We start from the raw sequence: 27,162 nt of genomic DNA on the forward strand, positions 1-27,162 counted from the left end.
TAGGACTATACTAAAATATAGCCAACGGCCCTGACAACTATTATATCCAATCAAGTTGTATTTATCAAGTTGTATTTATATTTAAGTTGTTGTATTTATACTTATATTTAAGTTGTATTTATAGTTATATTTATATGTGATATGTTAAGAAAATATATGTTAAGAAACGCTGTTTAATGTAACGCCTTTATTGCGACAGTTATTGTTCTATGTAAACCGACCTGATTCGATACTTGTATTGAGAATGTCGGTATATAAAAATCCAAAATAAATAAATAAATAAATAAATATCCAATAATTAAAAACACATTTACCAAACACTAATAAACATTTCTCAAAACAGCAATTTCTCACTTAGCAGCCTTATAATTAAAACTAACAAATTTGTGGATGAATCTGGGGGTAAAGGGTGTACACGCACTTTCTCCTCTCTCTCATATATCCACACACTGTAAAACAGAGGTCCCCAAACGCCAAACCCGGTCAGGGTTTTAAGATTGCCTCAATGAATCTGCATAAAATCTACATGCACTGCCTCCATTGTATGCAATAGACCTCATGCCTAGTCATTGTGGAAATCCTAAAAACTTGACTCCGTTGCAGTCCTAGGATCGAGTATTGGGGATCTTTGCTCTAAAACTCACCTTGATTCTCACACACATGCTCACTGGGGTCAGATTAAATGGCAGGAATGCTCACACACACGTGAATGCTGACTCGCACACAGATTGACATATTAAGGGTGGGTAGAGACGACTTCTGCCAGATGGGGAGGGTGAGGCTTAAGTTGCTTTCGGAGTGAATTTGAATTTGTGGTATGTGCTTGTCTATTAGTTGCAGGGGGGAGAAAGAGATGGAGGGGGGCATCAGTTGCTCAAGGGTGTGTAGGTGTTGCTTGAGAAGGGGTTGTGGGAATTTTTCTGGAATAACTGGGGTGGTGCAGTGTTCACCCTTAGCAAAAAGAGGTCAAAGTAAATGCTGCTGGCAGTGGTGATGGAGAGAGAGGAGGAAGGGCGGTTGGAAGGGCAACAACCATTCAGAGTGCACTGTTCCAGCCTCGGCTGGTGGGGGTACCACTGTGCTTTGTTAGAGAGTGAAAATAGGGGGAAAGAGGAGAGACTGAAGAGTGAGGGGAGGAATGGGAGTGAGATTATGGCTAGGAGTAGGGGGAAATGACATGTGCAAAAGGGGCTGAGGAGAGAGGAGAGGTAGGGGTCAAGAGCAAGAGACAGTGGGGAAGAGAGTAATGGGGTAAGAGGAGGAGCTGGAGTAGAGGGAGCAAAATCTCTCCCCTCTGGTACGAGCTCCTTCCCCCTGCTCCCAGCCTTCTCTTCTTCACCTTCTAGCAAAATCCTCCTCTAAGACATAACTTCCATCGTAAGCAAGTTGCTGGAAAGGGGAAGGATCAGAGCACTCAGCACTCTTCTGCTCATGCGCAACTTGTTTTCTCTTTCTTGTTTCCAGGCAGCCACATGCATGCTGCCCTTGACCGGATTTTATAGTGTCCGATTACACTTGTAACTACACTGTAAAACCATGGGGAAAACCAGACTGTCTGGTTCAAAACCAGGCAGTTGGTCACCCTAATGGACAGCATATTGTAAAGGTCTGAAGAAGGGACTGAATATTTTATTATATGGTCCATCCAGAAAACTTCCAAGTATCCAGTGTGTAAAGCCATCATACATTTTAAAAACCAGCTCCACAAGGTTATAAATGTATTGTTGTTTCTTAGCTCGAACTTAGTTATAAGTTTCATATATATTTATTTATTTATTTAAAGCTTTTCTATACCGACTTTCTTGAAACAAGTCAAATCAAATCGGTTTACGTGGAACAGAGGCGTTAACCAAACGAAAACCATAACCAGAAGTAGCAGGAAAGTTACAATGGAACAAGGGAAGTAAACAAGGAGGATGGATATAAATAATAGCTCTGTGCTTAATAAGGGATGAGTCTGATAAGAGGGTAAATGTCTCTACCTAGGTGGAGAGAGGTATGCCTCCATCACCAATTCCAGACTCTGCGCTTTCTGCCTTGCGGCATATGCTGGGCACAGCCTTTCTGATTTGGTGCATCATGTTCCCTCTCTGTCCATACTCAAGCCCTATCTAAATCCCACCTTTACAGTGTTATGTGTCTGATCACATCCCTCTGTGTCTTTTTTTTTTTTTTTTTTTTTTTTTAACTGCACTCATAAGTTTTCTCTCAATGAAAAGTTACATGTGGAGGAGTAGCCTAGTGGTTGGAGCTGTGACCCAGACTTCAAATCCAGCTGCTACTCCTTAGAAACTTGGGTAAGTCACTTCACCCAGTCTTATGTAGAGACCCCTTGGTTCTCTACCAGGTTCAGGATTAAACCAATTCTTTTGTGGGGAGGAAAAATAATAGTGTGGGTAGTTGGCTTCCACATATGGTAGAGTACATACTGAGCTCCTCTGTAAAAAAAATACATAAGACAGGTTAAGAGAAAATTTGAAAAGAAGTTGGCCATAGAGGCAAAAAAATCACAATAAAAACTTTTAAAAATATATCCGAAGCAAGAAACCTGTGAGGGAGTCAGTTGGAACATTAGATGACCGAGGGGTTACAGGGGCTCTTAGGGAAGATAAGGCCATTGCAGAAAGACTAAATTAATTCTTTGCTTCCATGTTTACTAATGAGGATGTTGGGGAGATACCAGTTCCGGAGATGGTTTTCAAGCGTGATGAGTCAGACGAACTGAACGAAATCACTGTGAACCTGGAAGATGTAGACGACCAGATTGACAAACTAAAGAGTAGCAAATCACCTGGACCGGATGGTATGTATCCTAGGGTACTGAAGGAACTAAAAAATGAAATTTCTGATCTATTAGGTAAAATTTGTAACCTATCATTAAAATCATCCATTGTACCTGAAGACTGGAGAGTGGCCAATGTAACCCCAATATTTAAAAAAGGCCCAAGGGGCGATCCGGGTAACTATAAACCAGTGAGCCTGACTTCAGTGCCAGGAAAAATAGTGGAAACTATTCTAAAGATCAAAATCGTAGAGCATATAGAAAAACATGGTTTAATGGAACACAGTCAAAATGGATTTACCCAAGGGAAGTCTTGCCTAACAAATCTGCTTCATTTTTTTGAAGGAGTTAAAAACATGCGTATAAAGGTGAACTGGGAGATGTAGTGTATTTGGATTTTCAGAAGGCATTTGACAAAGTCCCTCATGAGAGGCTTCTAAGAAAACTAAAAAGTCATGGAATAAGAGGCGATGTCTTTCATGGATTACAAACTGGTTAAAAGACAGGAAACGGAGAGTAGGATTAAATGGTCAATTTTCTCAGGGTAAAAGGGTAAACAGTGGTAAACAGTGGTAAACAGGGTAAACAGTGGAGTGCCTCAGGGATCTGTTCTTGGACAGGTGCTTTTCAATATATATATAAATGATCTGGAAAGGAATACGACAAGTGAGGTTATCAAATTTGCGGATGATACAAAATTATTCAGAGTAGTTAAATCACAAGTGGATTTAACTACAGGAGGATCTTGCAAGACTGGAAGATTGGACATTCAAATAGCAGATGAAATTTAATGTGGACAAGTGCAAGGTGTTGCATATAGGGAAAAATAACCCTTGCTGTAGTTACACGATGTTAGGTTCCATGTTAGGAGCTACCACCCAGGAAAAATATCTAGGCATCATAGTGGATAATACTTTAAAATCGTCGGCTCAGTGTGCTGCAGCAGTCAAAAAAGCAAACAGAATGTTAGGAATTATTAGGAAGGGAATGGTTAATAAAATGGAAAATGTCATAATGCCTCTGTATCGCTCCATGGTGAATACTGTGTACAGTTCTGGTCGCCGCATCTCAAAAAAGATATAGTTGCGATGGAGAAGGTACAGAGAAGAGCAACCAAAATGATAAAGGGGATGAACAGCTCCCCTAGGAGGAAAGGCTGAAGAGGTTAGGGCTGTTCAGCTTGGAGAAGAGACGGCTGAGGGGGGATATGATAGAGGTCTTTAAGATCATGAGAGCTCTTGAACGAATAGATGTGAATTGGTTATTTACACTTTCGGATAATAGGAGGACTAGGGGGCATTCCATGAAGTTAGCAAGTAGCACATTTAAGTCTAATCGGAGAAAATTCTTTCACTCAACACACAATTAAGCTCTGGAATTTGTTGTCAGAGGATGTAGTTACTGCAGTTAGTGTAGCTGGGTTCAAAAAAGGTTTGGATACGTTCTTAGAGAAGTCCATTAACTGTTATTAATCAAGTTTACTTAGGTAATAGCCACTGCTATTAATTGCATCAGTAGCATGGGATCTTCTTGGTGTTTGGGTAATTGCCAGGTTCTTGTGGCCTGGTTTGGCCTCTGTTGGAAACAGGATGCTGGGCTTGGGCATCCAATTGGCAGATGAAATTTAATGTGGACAAGTACAAGGTGTTGCATATATAGGGAAAAATAACCCTTCCTGTAGTTACATGATGTTAGGTTCCATATTAGGAGCTACCACCCAGGAAAAATATCTAGGCATCACAGTGGATACTACTTTAAAATTGTCGGCTCAGTGTGCTGCAGCAGTCAAAAATGGAGAAGTCCATTTACGGCTATTAATCAAGTTTACTTAGGGAATAGCCATTGCTATTAATTGCATCAGTAGCTTGGGATCTTCTTAGTGTTTGGGTAATTGCCAGGTTCTTGTGGCCTGGTTTGGCCTCTGTTGGAAACAGGATGCTGGGCTTGATGGTCCTTTGGTCTAACCCAGCATGGCAATTTGTTACGATCTTAAAGGAAAATTGGTTTTTACCTGCTAATTTTCATTCCTGTAGTACCACAAATCAGTCGAGACTCCTGGGTTTTGCTTCCCTGCCAGCAGATGGAGACAAATAAATTTTACTGACACTGCAATATAGCCAACTGTTCCACATGCATTTCCTAAGTATTGACCTGTATCCAAGCCACTATGTAAAACCTATAAAATTAACAGACCACCCCTCCACAAAGAACAGGAGGATGGTGACCCTATAAACATATTGGAAAACATTTGTCTCAAAATATAAGTAGGAAAACAAGAAAAGCATAGAGAACATGTAACAACTCTATATTATCAACAAACCAACAGAACGAGTGGATGACTCTCCACTCCTTCCCATGAGCGGGGTCTCTGAACTAATGTGTGGTACTACAGGAATGAAAATTAGCAGGTAAGATCTAATTTTCCTTTCCAGTATGTACCCAGAGCAGTCCATACTCCTGGGATGTACCTAAGCCCATCAAACTGGGTGGGACCTGGAGAGTCCCACTCGCAGAATGCTCTCACCAAAACATACAAAAGTTGGAGCCCCAACATCCAAGCGATAGTGCCTGGCAAAAGTGTGCAGCAATTTCCAAGTCACTGCCCTGCAAATCTCCTGCGGCGATTCCTGCTGTGCCTTGGCCTAGGAGGCTGTCTGCAAACATGACAGATAAACCCTCAAACCTTCTGGCACCAGCTGACCCTTAGACATATATGCCGAACCAATCACCTATCAGGAGAATTTGGTCAAAATATGCAACACTGATGCTTGCAACACCTGCACATCCCGTGGAAGTCCGCATAGCCTGCAGCAAGGTGATAACTCCTCCACTTTAGACGCTTCCTCTCAAAATCCAGGCCACAAGACAAATGTGAGCCGCCTGATCTGAAAATATGGGGCTCCAGTGGAGAAGATTCTCCTGATGGCTGAACCTCAGTGGCCTGCCTATGGCCAAGTTGACGAGATCCGCAAAGCAAGGGTGGTGTAGCTACTCCGGAGCCATCAGAATTATGGCACCCGGATGGCTTTCTATGCGCTTTATCACCTTGCCCACCAGAGGCCATGGAGGAAAGACAAACAGCAACACATTCTGAGGCCACGGCAGATCCAGGACATAGACACCCTCTATCCTTTGCTCTCTTCTGGCTGAAGAAACGAGAGGCTTTTGTGTTCGTTCTGATCGCCATCAAGTCCATATGAGGCGAACCCCATCTCCTATGAACAAGACTCATCACCTCTGAGAGTTCCCACTCTCTGGGATCCAACGCCTTCCGACTTAGGTGTCTACCCCGGCAATGTGCAACGCTACTATTGTCTCCAAGTGCTGCTCCGCTCAGATGATCAACTCCTGCGCCTCCTGGGCTACTGCCCGACTCCTGTTCCCACCTTGTCGGATGATATAAGCCACTGCCATCGCATTGTCCAACAGAACTCTCAGCAGCGAATGCTGTGAGGGAAAAGCAAGTAAAGTGAACTGCCCTGCTCTCATCTCTGAGTGATAGACCACTGGCCCTGTACTGCCTAAGCCTGACTTACTGCTCCCCAGACCAAAAGGCTGGCATCAGTAGTGACCACCACCCAATCCAGAATTCAATACCACGCTCCAGATTGGTCCGAAGCAGCCACCAGGAAAGAATGTCCTTGCCTTCTCCCTTGAGCGGCAGAGGAAGATGAAATTCACCTGACAATGTATTCCACCAAGAGAGAAGAGCCTTCTGAAGAGGCCACATATGCACGAATGCCCAAAGGACTATCTCCAGGGCCGTTGATGCCATGGAACCTAGGACCTACAAATAGTCCCATACCCTGGGCACCGAAAGCTCAAACAGGTGATGAACCTGACCCTGAAGCTTCAGAATTCTCTCTTCTATGAGGAACACTCTCCCCTCCCACCTGTCAAACTGCACCCCCAGATACTCCAGGGACTGAGAGGGAACGAGATGGCTCTTCGCGAAATTCACCACCCAGCCTAGAGACTGCAGGCGCTGCAGCAACTTCTGCACAGACTGTTAACAAAGGTCTTCAGACTGCTTGTATGAGCTAGTTGTCCAGGTATGGGTGTACCAGCACCCCTTCCCTTCTCAAAGTCACTGTCATCACCACCATCACCTTGGTGAACATACATGGTGCTGTCACCAGACCAAAGGGAAGGGCTTGAAACTGCAAATGTTCCCCAAGAACCATGAACCACAGAAATCTTTGGTGCTCCTGCCTGATGGCTATGTATAAATAAGCCTCTGTCAGATCTAGAGATGCCAAATACTCTGCCTTGCGCACCGCCACAACGACTGACCTTAGAGTCTCCATGTGAAACCGCAGAACTCTGGAGGGCCACATACATCCTCGTTAAATCCAGAATGGGTTGAAATGACCTGTCTTACTTTGGCACCGCAAAATAAATGGAATACCTCTCTGCTGCTCCTCTAACTGAACCAGAACTATGGCTCCAGTTACTTCAAGTGTTCCACTGTCCCTCAAAACCGCTACCTGCTTTGTGAGGACTGCAAGGGGACATGACAAATGCGGCCCTGATGGGACGTGCAAAATCTAAAGCATAGCTGTCTCTTTACCACTTCAAGGACCCATTGTTCTGTGATAATCTTGGCCCACTCATTGAAAAAAAAAGAGCACTAATTGCCTTCTGACAGCCGGAAACAAAGAGTGGGCTGGCCTCGCTTCATTGCAAGGACTTAGTTCCCCCTGTCCCAGTAACTAGAGCTGTCCCGGGAGGGCTCTCTGACTCCCTGAAAGGACTGTGCCTAGGACAAAGCCCTGGCCAGGGGCTGTCTCTGCAGACCACCAGAAATCTTGGATTGATAAAACCTCCAACTGGCCCGAAACCTAGGCCACACTGGGACTGCTCTTAGGTTTGTCCTCTAGCAGGTTGTGCACCTTGGACTCCCCCAGATTTTTCATTGTCTGCTCCAAATCTTCTCCAAACAAAAGCTTCTCCTTAAAAGGGAGAGCCCCAAGCTGCGACTTGGACTATGCATCCACCGACCAATTCAGTAATCACAGCAAACATCTGGCAGATACTGCCGACATCATAATTCGGGAAGAGGTCCTGACAAGGACATAGAAGGCATCAGCTCCATAAACCACTGCTGCCTCTAGACGGTCATCCTGCTGCACTGCAGCTCTCCCTGAAGCTGCTGGACCCAGTGCAGACATGCCCTCTGGGCCAAACTGCTGCACACCGCAGCCCTTATGGCCAGAGCCAAAACATCAAAGATCCTCTGAGGTGAAGCTCCAGACTCCAATCTTGCACATCCCTTAACATGACCAAGCCGCTACCGGAATAATTGTCTTCTTTATGACTGCTGAAATGGAACCATCCAACTTGGAAACAGCTAACAACTCCAACGTCTTCTCCGGCAAAGGGTAGAGCTTAGCCAAGGCTCTGCTTACTCTCAGCCCATATTCCAGAGTATCCCACTCTCAGACAATTAGCTTCTTCACAGACTTATGAAAATGAAATGCCTTCGCTGGTTCTTGCAGGCCATCCAGCATTGGATCAGTGCCCTCCAAGTCAGACGCCTCCTGCACTTGATTTCCAGTTCCTGAAGAACCTGCAGAATCAAGGGCCAGAGCTCCTCTCAGCAAAAGAGACAGACCACCTTGGGGTCATCCCCTTCAGCCACGCAAACCTCCTCCAGGTTCCCAGCCACATCCGGGGCCTCCTGCAATGGATCCACCCTAAAGCCTCCCCTGGGGGATTCCTGCAAATCCTCAGAATCGTCCGTATCCCCTGTGAGTCACCAGCAACCGAGAACAGGCCCAACATATGCCAAACCCTGTCAGTCCGCTTATGCTTAGCGGGGCCCTGGCGCACGAAGAGGGTACCCCCATGGATCGAGGCTGCGACTTGGTATGCCTTCTTAGCCAAAAAAAAGCCTGATACATCAGAACAACAAACTCCGACGAAAATACCTGGGAATCCCGAGTCCCGGTCCTGTGGAAAATCCACATCCGAGGAGTCCACATCCAAAGAGAAATTCTCCTCTTCAAAATCTCCTCAAACCATCCCAGTGCCTTCCCCAGCCAGGGACAGTTATGGTGGGGAAATATCAGGTTCTCCTGAGGCCGCTGTATCTCGCATGGTCGAATCCAATATGGCTGCTGCTGCTGCTGCTGCGCTGCAAGGGGGAGCCCCGGGAGAAATTCTGACCTGGCGTGTCAAAGATGCCATCCTAACATGAGGGGAAAACTCTACCAATGCCTCCTCCCCACCAGAAACATACCTGGAGCACAAATTCTGATGATTAAGGCGCAAACGCAACCTTCCCGCCCCCCACAAGCTCAGCAAACCATGCCGCGTAGCATGTCTCCGACTGCATGACTGACATTGCGGGCCTCCCCATGCAGAACTGCGTGCCTTAGGATTTCAGCCTTCTGGCCTACCTTGGACACGGTTCCCCAGCAAACATCCCAGGAACCCGGAGTACTCACTGACAATTTTACCAAAAAATAATAAAGCCAAGGAAGAAAACCCTAATATAATTTTCTGCTCCTTCCAGGCTCTCACAGAACTGCCAGCATGCGGGCTGAGGGATCTGGACCATCAGATGTCCGCCCCATGGAGTCCAGGACAGAGCTAAGAAGGATCACCAACCCCCTGCTTGCCTGCTTCAACCAGGGAGGATAGCCCCACCAGAACCTCACAACTCCCTGGGAGGAATCCAACTGTAAATCTTTTCTTCTGCTGCTTTCTTTCTTTCCTTTTTTTTTTTTTCAGATTGCAGATTTGTACCATCTACTGGAGACAGAAAACTACTATGGGACTACAGGTGGCACACTTGGCTATATTGCAGTGACAGTAAAACTTTATCTGTCTCCATCTGCTGGTAGGGGTACAAAACCTAGCAATCTGGACTGATCTGGGTACGTACCAGAAAGGAAAATCGGTTCTTACCTGCTAATTTTCGTTCCTTTAGTACCACGGATCAGCCCAGACTCCTGGGTTTTGCCTCCCCTCCAGCAGATGGAGACAATGAAGTTTGAAACAGACTCTGCCCTATACCCTGAGGTGGCCACCTAGAGTCTGTCAGTATTACCCTGTACCCAAGCAGAAAGCTTAAACCATAATGTCCACTATAACACAACATCCCCCTGAAGAGCAGAGGGAGGTAAACCTGTAACGTATCTAATGAAACTTGCCCATACTCACACCCTGTAAGGGGCATACACGATAAGAACATTTGATAAATCTGCAGAATATGAAAAACCAATGAATGAGCGGACTCTGTTACCCCCAACGCTGAAATGGGTGGGACTCTGGACTGATCCGTGGTACTACAGGAACGAAAATTAGCAGGTAAGAACCAATTTTCCTTTCCCTGTACGTACCCAGATCAGTCCAGACTCCTGGGATGTACCAAAGCTTCCCTAACCAGGGTGGGACTAAGGGAGGTCCCGCTCAGAGCACACTAGCTCCAAAGGAAACCTGGCTCTGGAGGCCCCAGACATCCAGGCGATAATGCCTGGCAAAAGTATGTGTAGATTTCCAAAATTTCCTGTGGGTGACACCTGTTGACATTCTGCCCAAGAGGCGCTTGCAATCGAGAAGAATGAGCCCGAAGACCAACCTGGGATCGGACGGCCCTGAACTAGATAAGCAGAGACAATAGCTTCCTTTAGCCAGTGCGCAATAGTGGCCCTTGAAGCTTTATGACCCTTCCTGGGGCCACTCCACAGGACGAAAAGATGGTCTGAGAGACGGAAACTGTTCTTAACCTCCAAGTAATGCAACAGCACTTGTTCCTTATATCCCTAGGCTCAGGTGTAGAAGAAATCCAGGTCTGGCAAAGGAAGGGAGCTCCACTGACTGATTCAAATGAAAAGAGGACACCACTTTCGGGAGAAAGGAGGGAACTGTCTGCAAAGAGACTCCTGCCTCTGTAATCTGTAGGAAGGGCTCCCTGCAGATAGGGCCTGAAGCTCCGATACACTCCTCGCTGAGGAGATAGCCACCGAGAAAGACCACTTTCAATGTTAGATCCTTCAGAGTCGCTCGCTTCAATGGCTCGAAAGATGCATTACAAAGAGCGCGGAGGACCAGATTCAACTTCCACGAGGGACAAGGGTTCCGAACCGGAGGACGCAAATGCTTGGCCCCACGTGAAAAGCGAACCACATCTGGATGGGATGCCAGGGCAATGCCCTATACTTTACCTAGAAAACAACCAAGGGCCGTCACCTGGACCTTTATTTATTTATTTAGATTTATATTCCGCTTTTTGCACTTTTTCTCAGCGCTTCAAAATGGATTACATTCAGGTACTGTAGGGTATTTCCCTATCCCCAGAGGGCATACAATCTAAGTTTGTACCTGAGGCAATGGAGGGTAAAGTGACTTGCCCAAGGTCACAAGGAGCAACAGCAGGACTCAAACCCTGGTCTGGTTCGTAGCCCACTGCTCTAACCACTAGGCTACTCCTCCACTTTTAGGAAATTAAAGGCCAACCCGTTAGCTAGTCCTGCCTGTAAAAATGCCAAAACATCTGCAACTGAAGCCCTGGATGGCTCCACCTCGTGGTCCAGACACCATGCCTCAAAAATACCCCCAACTCTGATGTACGCCACGGAGGTAGAAGGCTTGCGAGACTGTAGAAGTGTGGCAATTACTGAATCTGAGAAACCTTACTCCTTTAATCTCCGGCTTTCAAAAGCCATGCCACTAGACAGAAGCGATCTGCCTCTTGCAAACAAACGGGCCTTGGTGCAGAAGATTTGGAGACGGACGAAACCTCAGGGGTCCGTCCACTGCTAGATTCACAAGGTCCGCAAAACCATGGGTGAAGCGGCCACTCTGGCGCAACTAGTACTACTTCGCCCAGATGAGCTTCGATGTGACGCAGAACCTTGCCGACCAACGGCCAAGGCGGAAAAACGTACAACAGAATGTCTTTGGCCAGGGAAAGACCAGAGTATCCACACCCTCCGCTCCTGGTTCCCCCGGCACTGGACTGAAGAATTGGGGAGCTTTGGCATTGTGGTATGTCGCCATCAGGTCCATGGAGGACGTGGTCCAGTGGTCACATAGAAGACGAAAGGCCTCTTCGGAGAGTTCCCACTCCCCCAGGTCCAGCTGGTGGCGACTGAGAAAATCGGCATGCACATTGTCCACTCCCGCTCTGTGAGAGGCTCTCTTGTGCAGGTGCTGCTCCGCCCAGCTGATCAACAGCTGGGCCTCCATTGCCACTGGTCAACTCTTGGTTCCGCCTTGACGATTGATGTAGGCCACCATCATCGTATTGTCAGAGAGAACTCTCACTGATGTTCCCTTTACCAAGGGAAAGAGGGCCTGCAGAGCTAACCGAACCGCTCTGGTCTCCAACTGATTGATCGACCAGGACTCCGTTCTTGACCACTGGCCTTGCACCACTCTCCCCCGACAGACCGATTCCCAACCAGAGAGACTCGCATCAGTGGTTACCACAGTCCAAGAGGGAATTTCCAAGTCCACTCCCCTCGCAAATTGTCCGGGAGAAGCCAAAAAAGACTGGAACGCGTGGATTCCAACAGGAGAGTAATGCTGATTGAAGAGGCCTCATATGCGCAAAGGCCCATGAAACTAGATCAAGAGTGGAAGCCATCAAACCGAGAACCTGTAAATACTGCCAGACTCTGGGGACAAGCCATGGATTGCAAAGACTCCACCTGAGTCTGCACCTTGGTAAGTCGCTCCTTGGTAAGGAAAACCTTGTCCAAGAGGGTGGTCGAACCGAGCACCCAAAACTCCAAGGACTAGGAGGGAACCAGATGACTCTTGTCCGGATTGACAACCCAGCCAGTGAGCTCAACAGTTTGTAGGACCGAATGTATCGCTTTCCGGCAAAGGTCCTCAGATGTCGCTCGAATCAGCCAGCAGTCCAGATAAGGTGCACCAAAACATCCTCTCTCCGGAGAACCACTGCTACAACCACCATTACTTTGGTGAATACCCTGGGCGCTGTCCGAAAGAGGTTTCCTCCTCTATTCTTTTTTTTTTTTTTTTTTAACTAATTAAAATATTTCTAGCTAATCCAGACTGAAGGGATTTGCACCTCCACCATCTGCTGGAGACAGAGAAATACTGTCACTCTAGGTGGCACCTCAGGGTATAGGGCAGAGTCCGTTCAAACCTCTCTGTCTCCATCTGCTGGAGGGGAGGCAAAACCCAGGAGTCTGGACTGATCCGGGTATGTACAGGGAAAGGTGGAATTTAAATACATGCGTAAGTTGCAAATAAAATGGTCAGAAAGCACTATGCTTACAGCACCAGCTCCCACTGTGCCTGCAGCTGCTGGCTGAGGCTAGGGCATGGCTGGACAGCTGTGCTGGGAATCAGTAGAGGGGTTGCCTCTATGTAATGTTCAAATAACTCTCCCATTAATCCAGAAGGGGCAGATGCGGGTGTTAATGGGGTATTACAATGAATAATTTTGTAATTTCATAATCTGTACTTTACTTTTTAGAATCTGCGTGTTTCCCTACACTAATTGCACTCCAGAACTTAATCTGTACTTCTATAAACTCAAATAGCACCACCAGGGGCCACCGGATGCTACTTATCATCACTCACCTTCACTCTCTGCAGCTTCAGATTGACCAAATCGGTTTTCTGTAATTTGCTTCAACCTGTTCTTTGGCATTAAGGTGAGGAAGAGTTAAGCGAGGGGCCATTGTAATAAGCTGCACCTTAACTATGCGCTGAAATTCAATGCAGTTTCTTAATGCGCACACTGAAAAAAAGTAACTCTCCTGATGCAGTAAGCTAATGGTATGTTAATACATCAGGAATTAATAAAAAAGCACACTAACCCAAAAAAGGTGTACAGAAGGCATGCTTAGCATGCATAAAATGATTTATGTGCAAAAACATTTTTTTCTGTGCACAAATACTCCATATCAGGACGTAATAGCTAATACCCTCATTAACATAAGATTGAAATGGAGCATGCTAATTTGTTTGCACATTTTAACACAGGTTTGTATGCACAATTTTCCACTCAAATTCCTTGTTGCATCAGGAGTAAAGCTCGCACACAAAAAACTGTGCACACAGTGCAGCGCACCTTATTCTGTTGGGCCCTGAATTCTGCTTGTGCATCGCTCTCTAGAAGACATCTTTCTCATGACCAGTCCCAAGTATTGCTGTTTGTAGTATTAAAACCAGAAATGTGTGTAAACACTCCCAAGCACCCAGTGCAATAGTCCTCTCTGAAAACCAGCCAGGGAGTCAGAGATGCATTAAATTGCCTCTGAAACTTGTGTTGCTTACTGCAAAATATGCCCTTTCCATCTCTGCCAGGTTCTTATGGCCTGGATTGGCCACTGTTGGAAACAGGATGCTGGGCTTGATGGACCCTTGGTCTGACCCAGTATGGCATTTTCTTATGTTCTTATGAATTCTGTCCCCTGAACTGCACGCAGCCTCCTCCCACAGGAAGCCCCTGCCTGCTTTTCACTTGTGTTCCAGCCATTCCACCAGCTTGTGGAATCAGGTCAGACAGAAACCAGGTTTGTACACAATCTTTCAACTCTCGGAATTTATTATTTACAATCAGAACAACTGTGCAGAACTATACAGAGAATTCTTAAAGTTAGTTTCTAAAACAGCAGTAATTGGACTCGCTGCAGTCCCCTCACATCAAGTTTTGTGTCATGTTGAACATGAGGGCTGGGGGTTAGTATTAGCTCAGGTGCTGTACAAAGTTTGGTTACACTGTTCTGCAAAAGTCTTAATCTGTCGGTCTGAATTATCCTGTTATCCCACTCTGAGTCTTCATGAATACAGCTGGGAGGTATTTTTATGATGTGGAAAAGATTCTACCTGTGACTTTTGTTGCTGTTATAAACTTGGAAATGCTTGTGAGAACATTTGTGCTGATTTAAGTTGAGGGATGGGCAGCAGTGTGCCAGCAGGTCTCATTTCTAGCTTTCTGAAGGAAGTAAAGGGTATCCAAATCAGAAGGGACAGCAGGAAGCCAGAAGCATCATCAGTCTGCAGAGTTCCTTTCTCTGCTGCAGGAAGGAACATGGCCACAGAACATTAACTCTCTGCTGCACCTCAGCCCCTAAAGTCACTTCTGGGCATCAGACAGGTCTTAGGCTGGGGTCCCCTTCCTCCTGCTCTTGGGAGTGGTTCCGCTGGGGTGGCTCTTCATTACCTGTGTCCTGTTTGTCTCTTTCAGCCTCGATCCAGCTCTGAGGAGCAATCACCTTCTTCGGTCCATGGGGAGGTGGCCCTATCAGGTCTTCAATGTCATCATAGTTAATTACCTCTCTGTCCAGTAGTGCTTTGGCCAACTAGAAAGAATCAGAAATGTGTTTAGAGCTTTGTTCCTGCTGCTGTCAAGGCATGGTCAAAGGAAGGCAGGGGCTCCTCAGCAGTGTCTGCGCTGGCATATGCCCACATTACATTCAATTCAGACACGTCTACAGGGAATTCTTGCACACAATTCCACCAAAATCACTTGCATCAATCATTCATGGTAATATGAAATGGCTGACGGCATCTCCATGGACTCTCAGTGCAATGAAAGGAACCAGCTTAATGCTAACCTGCCGCTCCAAACACAAGAAACAGCTGCTCTCCCTCTATCTTACCCATAATCTTCTTCAGTGCACCCAAACCATACCCCTGTGAACACATTGCAGATGCAAGCAATAGCTGCTCTCTCCCCAGTGCACAGCTCAGCCTGTTTACATGAACAATTCCATATAGAAAAGCTAGTGTACCTACAATGTTACTTAATGCCAGTGGGGTTGGAGGCAGCACCATTAAAATACCAGCTCTGATTTATGAAAGGTGCTTCCCAGAGGCACCAATTGTGGTGCAGTGTGTGTTGAAATCCTGCCCTGGTGCAGCAGAGGGCAGTAACAGGATAAGGAGCGCCGGACAAGATACCAGGAGTATACACAAGAGAAGCGCATACCAGCTGTAGTTTGTCCCGGTTATCCAGGAGTAGGCTCTCAGTCTGTTTGTAGGCTCCAGCCACCAGAAGTTTTGCTTCCTGTGAAAAAGAAGTGAAAGAAAATAAGGAGAGACTCAGAGATCTGGATCTGTTCACATAGAGTGTTTCATATTTATAAAGTTGTTACATTTATACTATGCTGGCAGTGTTCGTAGGGCTGCACCAGATGTTATATTTGCATCACGCTAACAGGTGGATTATGTACCCTGGAATTCTGTCTCAACAGGCAGAAAAGGAAAAAAATCTCAATTTCTCAAGCATGTTGCTGATCCACAAACTTTGGAGGTGTGCCAAATTCTGGCGGTTATAAACTCGTATAATCTTGAGTATTTAAGCTTAGGTATTCAAAAACTGTTGGAGTATCCTAAATCAAAGCTATGCATCCTTACCTCACTCTGTTTGCCCCTCATATCACCCAGGATATTGCAGGATCCTGCCCTGAGAAAGTGGCCAGGCTCCTCCTGCTGTTACTTACATGATCCATTAGTGCCTGCAGGCCTTGGCTGAAGGGGCGCTGTCCAATGCCCACAGCCTGCTGTGAGTCTGGGAAGGACACCTGTCCAACACTGGGCACCATGCCGTACTGCTTCACCATGGAATAGGCCACTTGAGTGACCTTGCGCAGGTCGTCCTGTGCACCTGCAGGACAGAAAATCCAGCAGTCACTGTAGAGCCAGGCCCTGCTCACAGAGAGCTCCTGTGGGCACTGTTCAAAACAGGGTCCAAAGAACTATTAGCTTCTTTCCTTTCATGGTACAAAGCACAACTGAAGGACATTTTACATGCAGTGAATCCAAAAACACAGAGATACATTTGCCAATCTTTTTTGCCCCTATTGTGAAGCATTCCTCCCTCACACAGTACTGTGCAAACAGCTGTGGTGACTCAGTTTAAGAAGATGGTTTCTGCCATGCAACCTATACCTGTAGTGACCTTGTTAAAGATGATGGCCTCTGCCACACGGCCCCCCAGGGCCATGCACATCCTCTGGAAGAGCTGCTCCTTGGTGTACAGGTACTGGTCTCGTGGGAGAATCTGAGCAAAGCCTAGGGCAGCATTAGTCCGGGGTGCTATGGATACCTGCAAATACAACACACATACTCAGAGGAGAAATGATGGAGACCTTTGCAACTTGTCTGGAGAATGGATGAGGGAGGAACTTCTATTGCTAATCAGAGAGGGGTAAATAGCAGTGAAGGTTAGAATCTGAACAGGAATCCCCTTTATTCCTTCCCTTATCACACAGGCTGCAGAAACCCTCCTCCATCCTGCAGGCAAACCTAAACCCTTCCCATCGCATTCCTCACCCCTCTGGAGATCAGCAACCCCACAGGCAGTTGGATCTGCCATCCTCGCTCACTCCCAGCCCCCAGCAGGTAAATTCCATTTTACTCCTTCCCCTTCCCCCCCCCCCCCCCCCCCCCACCCCATCACAGGCAACAGAAACCCCATCCTATCCATGCCCATCCTCCTCCCCCACTCCCAGACTGGCCCGGTGGAAGTACTCTGCACCGCCCTGCAGAAGATAATCAATTCAATCACTGAATTGGGTCTTCTGCTCCCTGGACTGGCTGAGATGCTGCAGAGGTAGTGCTCACAGTTCCTTGGCGACGAGGAATCAAGGCCATTGCTTAAGGGTGACTGCAGGCCTCTGGGCCCAGAACCATTACTGGGTGGATAAAAATGGAATAGGGATAAACATCTGCTGGTAGCTGTGGGCAGCATGAACCCCTGCCCTGACCTTGAACAGATCACATGACCTCTGTACCCTCTTCTAGCATGAAAACCTTTTTTTTTTTAATTCTTTATTTAGCCATATAAGGTGCAGAACAATAAACAAACAGTAAAAATATGATACAAAGGAGAAGTATAGTCCACACAAGATAATAGCATCCAATAAAATACAACATTTTGATTTACAAATTACTATCATTACCAAATATATTGTTCGGTATCACCCATATGGATTTTATAGTTAAGTATCCATATCAGACAAGACATCACAAGTAAACTCATACACAACATAACTACATAGTGGTTCCCCTGCCCACCCCCCGATGACTTAGAAGAATGCAAGTATCTACCAAACCATAGAGTATCCACTTCATAGCATGTTGAATTGAAATAGGCAATAAGTCGTACATTTTTGCTCAAAGTGAAATATATTCCTTAGCTACCATCCTTTGAGAGAAAATGACATCCAGTCTCTCAATTTTCATCCAGTCTGCCAACTTGCAATGCCACATCTGTGATGCCAGTCGTTCGGGTTTAATGCAATAGTACAGAATACATGCCTTGGCTAATAGGACCAATATTCAAATAAATTTAGCTTAGTGCTTGGAGTCCCTTGAAGCCCACTGCATGGAGCCAAGCGATAAAAACTCTCCACAAAAAGGTGGTTTTTTGAGAATAACTTGCTCAATTAACTTCAGCACTATGTTCCAAAAAGGAAATAAGGCTGAATAAAATAAAAAATTATGCATAAAAGGTAACCCTTTTCCATATAACATCTACTACAAATTTCTGTCTCAATGATTTTCATTTTATGTGCTTTGACAATATCTATATTATGTTCTGTGTGTTAGGATTTGTAGGTATGTGGGCCCCGGGCCGAGATGAGAAATGGTACCGCCCACAGGGAGAAACCCTGTGAGCCTCACCATCGGGAGGCGAGGTCTCACTTGATGTCAGACACAGCAATCGAGGGGATGTCTCCTGAGGGTTGGGTGGGGGGGAGGGAGTTGTGAGCAGTATGGGAAGATGATCATTGTTGAATGTGGTATGAATGGGTTGTGTGGTACTGTCTGAGTTGGGTTTGATCATTATGGTCCGGTGGACCTCAGAGTGTACGCAGGGTGTTGTTCAAGTTGGTTCTGATACTTAAGGGGAATCATCCTGTATTGCAAAGTTGCATCGATCTTTGGTTCATATTGTACTTTTTCTTCCCCCTAATAACTGTTTTGGTTGTACCTGCATTGCTCATTAATAAAAATGATTTTGACAAAAAAAAAAAAAGAAATAGAGAGGCACTGCCTGTGGAGCGGGGAGTACAGGAGAAAGTCTCAGAGTCTATGCAGTGGGGTATACCCAAAGGGAATACCTCTGTAGTGAAGACACGGCAATGGTCTGCAGAGCGGGATACACCGATGAGGCTCCTCAGTAGAGATACAGTGGTGGTCCGTGGAGTAGGGTACGCCGGTGAGGGTTCCTCAGTAGAAGTGATACGGTAGTGGTCCGCAGCGTGGGGTACACCGATGAGAGTTCCTCACTAAAGATGGTACGGTAGTGGGCCGCAGCGCGGGGTACACTGATGAGGGTTCCTCACTAGAGATGATACGGTAGTGGTCCGCAGAATGGAGGTACTCATAGTAGCGAAGGTTCCAAGAGAAATCCCTGGGAACGGGGCAGGTAGCAGTCCAAGGCATGAGGCCCTCCGAGGAGCGAATAGCCAGAGACGAGGAAAGGGCTCCCGAGGAGTGGGTACCCAGAGTGTCTCATGCCAGAGAGGCAGAAACTGGAACGGGAAGTCTTTAGTGAGCGAAGTAGATTCAGCAATGAGGGAACTCGTTGCCAAGTTGTAGGCAGGCAGAGCCAGCCGGCTTAAGTGTCCTGGTGGAATGACATCATCCAGAGGGGACACCCCCGAGGTTCCCGCCATGACGTGCTTAAGACTGGCCCTTGCGCGTGCCTAAGGGATTCCAAGGGCAAGATGGCGGTCATCAGTGTCCGTGCCATCCAGGGAGGCCTGGGAGTGGTAGGCAGGCTGGTGATAGCTGACGGAGGGCCGCAAGTCTTCCCAGCGGAGTCCATGCTGTGAAGAAAGAGGTGAGCAAGAGCGGTCGCAGCATCTGCGACAGATGGGCATAACACAGTGTAGTAATTTAAATTGTAATTCTTGAAGTTTAACATCTATGGACGTTTTATATACTAGAAAAAATTTTCCATCATTTTTCTCTCAGTTTATTGATACCCAGCATTATCGTCCAAGAATTTATAATAGAAGTAAGCAAGGTGGAAGCTTTATTAGAAAAGCAAAAGAATAATGTGTTTATTTTTATTTTATTTAGACATTTTATATACTGTCGTTCCCATGTATAGATCACAACGGTTTACAAAGGGACATTCATAGTTATAGCTCAACACAAAAACAATGAGTTGTTACAGAGGTGTTATTCATAGACAGGCATTAATTTTTACAAAGCGAGATTTCTAGTACATATTAATAATAGATCTGGTACTTACGGCAAAGAGTATTTAAAAGAAATTGAAATGATAGTTTTCACATCTTAGTCAGTGGGTTGTTTTGGTAATCTTACATTCACTCATTTCATTTATTCTTCATGATTCGATTATCATCTTATTTCCTTCTTGACTTTGTGGCTCTGTGTATTCTAAACTTTTTAAAGTCAATTTATATGCATTTTTGAATAGCCATGTTTTTAGTTCTCCTTTAAATTTCTTTCAAGGAGGTGGAGGTGAGAGCGGTTTCCAAAATTACCTGAGGAGATTGAAACAGGGCGAAGGAGCTACCTAGCCCAGTCGGGGCCTCCGATAATCTTTTCCGGGATGCTGACGTCATCGGGGAGGGACGGGCCTGAGAGATATAAGGCCGTCCCTCCTGTGGCACGGCTGCCGGTGTGTCGCCCAAGCCACGCGCACCTAAGGGGCGCGCGGCTTTGTCTGAATCCGCTCCAATTTATATTTTTCTTAATCGAATGCTCCTCCACCTCTGGTAATCAAATAAATATTTTTCCACTTATTTGAAGAGAAATTAGTGTACCTACTATACACCTCCCTTATTAAGGGACCAAATGGTTACATTTCAAACCGCTATATTATTTGAATCTGGACTTTTGTTTCCAACTTTAAATGCCTCAGTGTCAGAAAGGGCTAAGGAAAAGGCGTGCCCTGGAACCTCCCTAAACCCTGAAAAATCTGGACCAATGGATGCCACATTAGACGAGGAGGAATTGAATCTGGTGTGCAGTCGCTAGTGCAGGGAGCTTTGGAATCTTCTCAAGCTCCATTGCCTGACTCTGACATCTCATTATCCCTGATTTTGAGAGTGGCGCCAGCAAACCCTGCCACACTTAGGGCCCCAGAATCGGAGTTGGATATACTGCAAGCCGAAGTTGCCTGCAGTTTTGAAGGTCCAGGGTCTCCTAAACGGGGAGAACTAGGTGAGGACGCTGGGAAATTGGTTTCCAGTGAGTCTGCTGGCAGTCCAGTGAGGGGGGGGATCAAGGATTAATTGCTGGACTTGATTCTTCAACTCCTTCTTACTAAATACAGAAACCAGCAGAAATTACCTTAGAATCTTTATGGACTGCATTTGAGAGCTTAGAAAATTTTATAGCTAACAAAATTCTTCCTATAAATGATGTACAAAATCATGAATTAAGATTACTATCGGGAGGAACGAAGATGGCCGCGGGTGTGGTCGCATATTGAGCAGCTCCGTACCATCGTTCCCTAAAAATTTCCTTTAAGCCTTTTTTCTTCGATTTTTTACAATGCCACACAAGAGAAAAGGGAAAATCCGGATATATCCTCCCTTACCGGATAATTTGGAAGGGCAGCGGCTGATCCATCAGTATGCAACCCCGACATCAGTAACGAGGACGTCTACCCCCATTGGTGAGTCAGGGGAAGGAGCCCAGTACTCACCCAGGGAACTATCGCTGACGCCTCCGGATCCCAAAACGCTGGTTCAAGCAGCTCTACTGCTCGACTCTGTGCCTGCTGAGACGCCGGCAGGAACTTCCTCCGAGCATGCTCAGTTGGGAGGCAAGCCCAGGGACGAAGCAGACGGGGGGGGGGGGGGGGGGGGGGGCAGCCAGTGCTCGTGTCTCCGCTGAGGCTACAGGAGGGGAGGAGTATGAAGCCAGCGGAGAAGGAACAGCAGAGCCGGTTTCTCCACTTATCCCACAGAGATTAACAAAACCAGCGATTGTAACGCTCGACGCCCTTTGGGATCTGGTAGCAGGGAACGCTGCCCGACAGACAGGCTTGTAAACTAGAGGAAGTTTCCAAGAGAATGACTAAGATCGAAACTGACCACACGAATCTGGAAAAGGCTTTGACAAAGGTAACTGTGGATGTAAAAAAATTGCAAGATTTAAGTGCAGTTTCTGTTAATGAAAGACTATCGTCTTTGAGAAGATTGGAGTCAGTAGAGAATTACTTAAGGCACTTAAATATAAGACTCTTGAATTTCCCCAAAGTTATGGGTGAGTTGCCTTTGCAGACTTTCAAGAAATTTGCTATTGAAATTCTAAAGATACCACCAGAGAATGTTCCGCCTGTTAAAAAAATATTCTTTTTAAGACAGAGAGGAGCCTTAATATCGCCTGGTATGGGGATAGATATGGAAAATCTAACCAATTTTCTGGAAACAACAACGGAAGAAATTACAGAAAGGTCTGCCTTGTTTGTGACTCTTTATTCAGAAATTGATGTTGGAATAATTATGAAGAATTATTTCAAAAATTTAAATGTTCCTTTTATGGGTGGTCAAGTTCGCATCTTTCCAGATTTGGCAAAACCAACGCAAATGCGAAGGAAAAAGTTTATTTCACTGCGCCCAAAAGTGCTTGCACTAGGGGGGACCTATATTTTAAGGTACCCCTGTAGGTGCATAGTCAAACTTTTGGGGAATACTTATGTGTTCTTTAGTCCGGAACAACTTCAAGCCTTTCTAGAGGCACGAGAGCAGACCCCGCAGCCCATAGAGCCGGATCCAGTAAATGAATCTGATGTTTAAACCCAGCCTTACTTCTAAATTGTTTCTTATGTTCTCCTTTTATTCTTTTCCTCCTCAGTTACCTACGAAAGGTAGAGATTGTGAAATTTTGTCATGTTTCAATATTTAATTTTCAAATTTCAAATAAGAATTTCATGTAAAGAACAATTTCTCAATCTCTTGTGATTCTATGCAAATTACTTTGTATTTTGTTTTGAAAAGTTGATAAATAAAGAAAAAAAAAAAAAAAAAAAAGATTACTATCGATAGAGAAGACATTGAAAAGTGTTATGGTGCAGAATACAGAAATCAAAACTCTTTTGGGTTCAAATAAAGAGTCTCAAGAATCTATGATGATGGATAATACAAAGATGTTAAACAAATTGGAAAGTATGGAAAATTCATTAAGAGTAAGGAATCTAAGATTTGTTAATTTTCCCAGATTAGCTCATATATCCCCAAAAGACATGTACAGAAAGTACTTAGTCGAGATATTAGAAGTATCAGAAGGAAATATACCCCCAGTGGTGAGAGATTATCATCTCCCACAGGGGAAAAAAAAGGAAGGAGGGAATGGAGGAGAAATTAATAAAGAGACCCTATTGTTAAATTTGACAGAGCTGTTAGAAACCTCAAACTCTACTTTAGCTGAACCCAATACCATAATAGTAACATTTGCACTGGAAATGGATATGGAATGGATATTTAAATTATTTTTTAAATATAGATTGCATAAATTTTTGAACATGCAGGTGAGGTTTTATCCCAATGTGTCAAGAATGACACAAAGGAAAAGAAAACAATTTTTGCTTTTAAGATCACAGGTCCAACAAATAGGAGCGAGCTTTTTATTGAAATTCCCCTGTAGGTGTCAGATTGGATATAAAGGGTCAAACTGTCTCTTCTTCCTCCCAGAACAGTTAGTTAAGTTCCTGTCTGATAAAGATAGAGTACAAGAGGGGGCTAACGGATTAAATTCCAGTTAGATCCAAGACCCCCCTAATACACCGATACTATCTCTCACATAGAAATGTTCTCCTCCTAGTTGTTTGAAAGGTAATGTTTATCAATTATAGTGTGATTATAATTGATTATTAGAATGTGGATCCTTTAATAAGTTGTTAATATAGAGGATCTCATTATTTCTGAAGTTTTGTGTGGAATGTGGATCCTTTAATAAGTTGTTAATATAGAGGATCTCATTATTTCTGAAGTTTTGTGTTATGATAGGGATACGATAGGGTTATGATTAATCCTACGGTGTTATATAATTATGTAAAAAGCCTAACCAAATCACCTATGATGATCAATCATAATCAACACCAAAGTAACGACTTCGCAGACTTCTTTAATGAAAAAAATCAAAATCCTCATAAAGAACAACCTAAAAAATGACTCACAAGACCAGAAAATACCAAACATTCAAACAAAAAACTGGCCCAACTTTGAGACAGCATCTTCTTTAGAAGTCCAAATGATCATTAAAAAAATGAACCCAGCCAAACACCCTATTGACACCATACCCATTACAACGATAAAAATCTCGAAGCACCAATAACTAAGACAATAACTGAAATCGTAAACCTCTCCCTCACGGAAGGAAACTACCCAGAATGCCTAAAATCGGCAATCATCAAACCCATTCTGAAAAAGAATAATCTTGATCCAGAAACCCCACTGAACTACTGACCCATATCAAACCTCCCATTCATTGCCAAAATCATTGAGAAAGTTGTTCACACACGGCTCACTAACCACCTAGAAGAAAACAACATCCTGCTACCCGCTCAATTTGGCTTCAGAAAACAACTGAACACTGAGACGCTACTACTAGCAATGAACGACTTCGTACTCAAAGGTTTTGAAAAAGGCCACAGCTACCTTCTAATCCTACTCGACCTATCTGCAGCCACTCCATCATGATTGTCTTTCTGAAATTGGAGCTAAAGAAACAACCCTACAATGGTTCTCCTCTTACCTATCTCAAAGATCCTACCAAGTGCTACTCAATGATTCCCTCTCAAAGAAAATCAATCTAAACACTGGAGTTCCCCAAGGATCCGCTCTGTCAGCGACGCTCTTTAACATCTATCTGCTTCCATTATGCCACTTCCTATCAAATCTCAATCTGACCCACTTCATCTATGCTGATGATATTCAAATATTAATCCCAATAAAAAAATCACTAGAAGAATCACTAGAAGAAACATACAAATTAACAGCAACTTACCTAAACAACATAAAGGAAATACTAACCAACTTAAAACTCATCCTCAACTTCGACAAGACTGAAATGATCTTATTAGACAGAAGGAACAACTCTCCTCAAATACCACCACTCAGCCTAATGAACCAAAATACGGTTATATCTCCAATCAATCATGCTCGTAACCTCGGAGTAATAATTGACAGGGAACTTTCTTTCAAAAACCATATCACAACAAAAATCAAAGACTGATATCATAAACTACTTACACACTCCATCATTTAAAACCTGTTCTTTCCAACAATGACTTCAGATCAGTCCTCCAATTACTAATTTTCTCCAACATAGATTACTATAACTCACTCCTTTTCAACTTACCTCTAAACACTATTCGCCCACTCCAGATCCTACAGAACGCAGCTGCAAGAATCCTCACTGGATCTAAAAAGCACGACCACATCACTCCAACACTTATTTCACTACACTGGCTACCAATAAGATTCAGGATTGAATAAGTACTATCCATCCTACATAAAATGATATATGAAAAACAAGAAAATTGGCTAAGCTCCTCTATAAAACTACATACCCCAACAGAAACCTCAGATCAGCAAATCAGGGACTTCTAAAAACACCACCTACGCGTTCCAATCAACTCACCTCAACCCAAAAGAGAGCAATATCTCTAGGTAGCCCAAAACTCTGGAACTCCCTACCAACTGAACTCAGAACTCAAGAAAACCTAAAAACATTCAAAAAAGATCTAAAAACATGGTTGGTCAATAAAGCATACCAACTCACCCAATGAACACCACAACAACATCTCCCGCCACTCCAACCTGAAGAATAAATGAATAAATGAACTTATCACAACTATGGCTTATAACTAAGAAATGAATCGTAAAACAAAACAGTAACTAATTAGCATATGATACCCCTATGTTTAACAACAGTTTGAACCTTTTTTGAAACCCTGTTTATCCCCCCCTTAACCTTGTAACCTCGTATTTTGTAAACCATTATGATGGCTTTATGATGACTAATCCAAATGACGGTATATTTATCAAGTTTTATATACCGTCATTCGGATTCATCATAAAGCCATCATAACGGTTTACAAACATAAGAAGGTTACAAACAGGTTCAAAGGAATGTTAACATAGAGAGACATCAGTTTGCAAAGATTATTTGTTTAATTGCATAATTACAGGTAGCACTACGGATTGCACTAAAAAACTTAATAAATAAAAAACTCGATAAATAAATAAATTAAATTAAGATGATATTGATACTTCAGTGTTTCTATGTCAAGATTGTTTTCTTGGCATGTAAATTTATTAAAACGTTAATAAAAATAAAATTAAAAAAAAAATCTTTTATCTGATAAAAGAACGCAACATCTGAGGCAGAGAATTCCAGAGTTTGGGACCCGCTATGGAAAACACACAATCTCTTGTGTCAGATGTGTGCTCCATATTGTAGGAATAGTCCATAGTCCTTTATTTTGAGATGTTAGTATTCGCTGCGGATTGTAAGGTTGTAGTGTCACGCCTAACAAGTGGGTCTCATTGGAATGAATGATGTTGAAAATTATCATTAATGTTTTATAATAGATTCTGGATTGTACTGGGAGCCAATGCAGTGACATCATTCAGGGTGTAATGTGATCATATTTCCTAGATCCTATTAAGAGTCTTGCTCCAGCATTTTGTAATAGTTGTAGTGGTTTTATGTGACATGCTGGAAGTCCTAGTAGTAAGGAGTTACAGTAGTCTAGGTTTGAAAAAATTAAAGTTTGCAGTACAGTACAGAAGTCCTGAAAAGTTAATAACGGTTTCAACCAATGAAGTATACACAATTTGGCATAACATGTCTTAATTAATTTACTGATGTGCATTTTCATTGTAAAGTTCTCATCTAGCTATATTCCTAAGTCCTGTACTTGATTTGAGGGGTTAATTTGAAAATTACCCAGATTTAGGGCAGGTGGTTTAACTATCTATGAGTTTCTACTCAGTCAAATGATTTAAATCTTTTTGGGGTTTAGTGTGTGTTTAAGTTGCAAACATTCTTGTTGTATTGCTTTCATATAGGGAGAGAGTAACGAAGCTGTATTTTCAAATGATTTGGAGAATGGGATGTAAAACTGTATGTGGTCAGCATACAAGAAGAAAGTTATTCCTAGGTTCGTCAATAATTTACAAAGTGGGAGCATTTAAATATAGAATAGTGTTGCTGAGAGGGCTGAGCTTTGAGGGACACCTGCATTACATTGGGAAGCATCAGATATATGGGTGCCCAATTTGACTTGAAATGTTCTGCTAGCTAGAAATGAGGTGAACCATCTAAGAACCCTACAGACGATCCCAATGTTTTTCATCTGATGGATTAACAGGTTATGGTCCACAGCACTGAAGACAGTCACTAAGTCAATTAGCACAAGACAGAAAATGTCATAATGCCTCTGTATCGCT

At 44.2% G+C, this 27,162-nt stretch overlaps 1 protein-coding gene across 1 annotated transcript in view; it reads right to left on the reverse strand.

Moving 5' to 3' along the window:
- Nucleotides 1-14,294: 14,294 nt before the first annotated feature.
- SPG7 (SPG7 matrix AAA peptidase subunit, paraplegin) overlaps nt 14,295-27,162 on the reverse strand; it is a 128,201-nt gene continuing 115,333 nt past the window's right edge. Inside the window, exons 14-17 of the mRNA XM_029608599.1 lie at nt 16,664-16,820; nt 16,216-16,379; nt 15,702-15,779; nt 14,295-15,072 (exon numbers count right to left, since the gene is read on the reverse strand). Coding sequence (XP_029464459.1) covers nt 14,860-15,072; nt 15,702-15,779; nt 16,216-16,379; nt 16,664-16,820 — 612 coding nt within the window. The 3' untranslated portion in view covers nt 14,295-14,859. The remainder of the gene's footprint in view (nt 15,073-15,701; nt 15,780-16,215; nt 16,380-16,663; nt 16,821-27,162) is intronic.

The sequence above is a fragment of the Rhinatrema bivittatum genome, chromosome 7 (genome assembly GCF_901001135.1).
Source record: "Rhinatrema bivittatum chromosome 7, aRhiBiv1.1, whole genome shotgun sequence".
NCBI classification, from domain to species: domain Eukaryota; kingdom Metazoa; phylum Chordata; class Amphibia; order Gymnophiona; family Rhinatrematidae; genus Rhinatrema; species Rhinatrema bivittatum.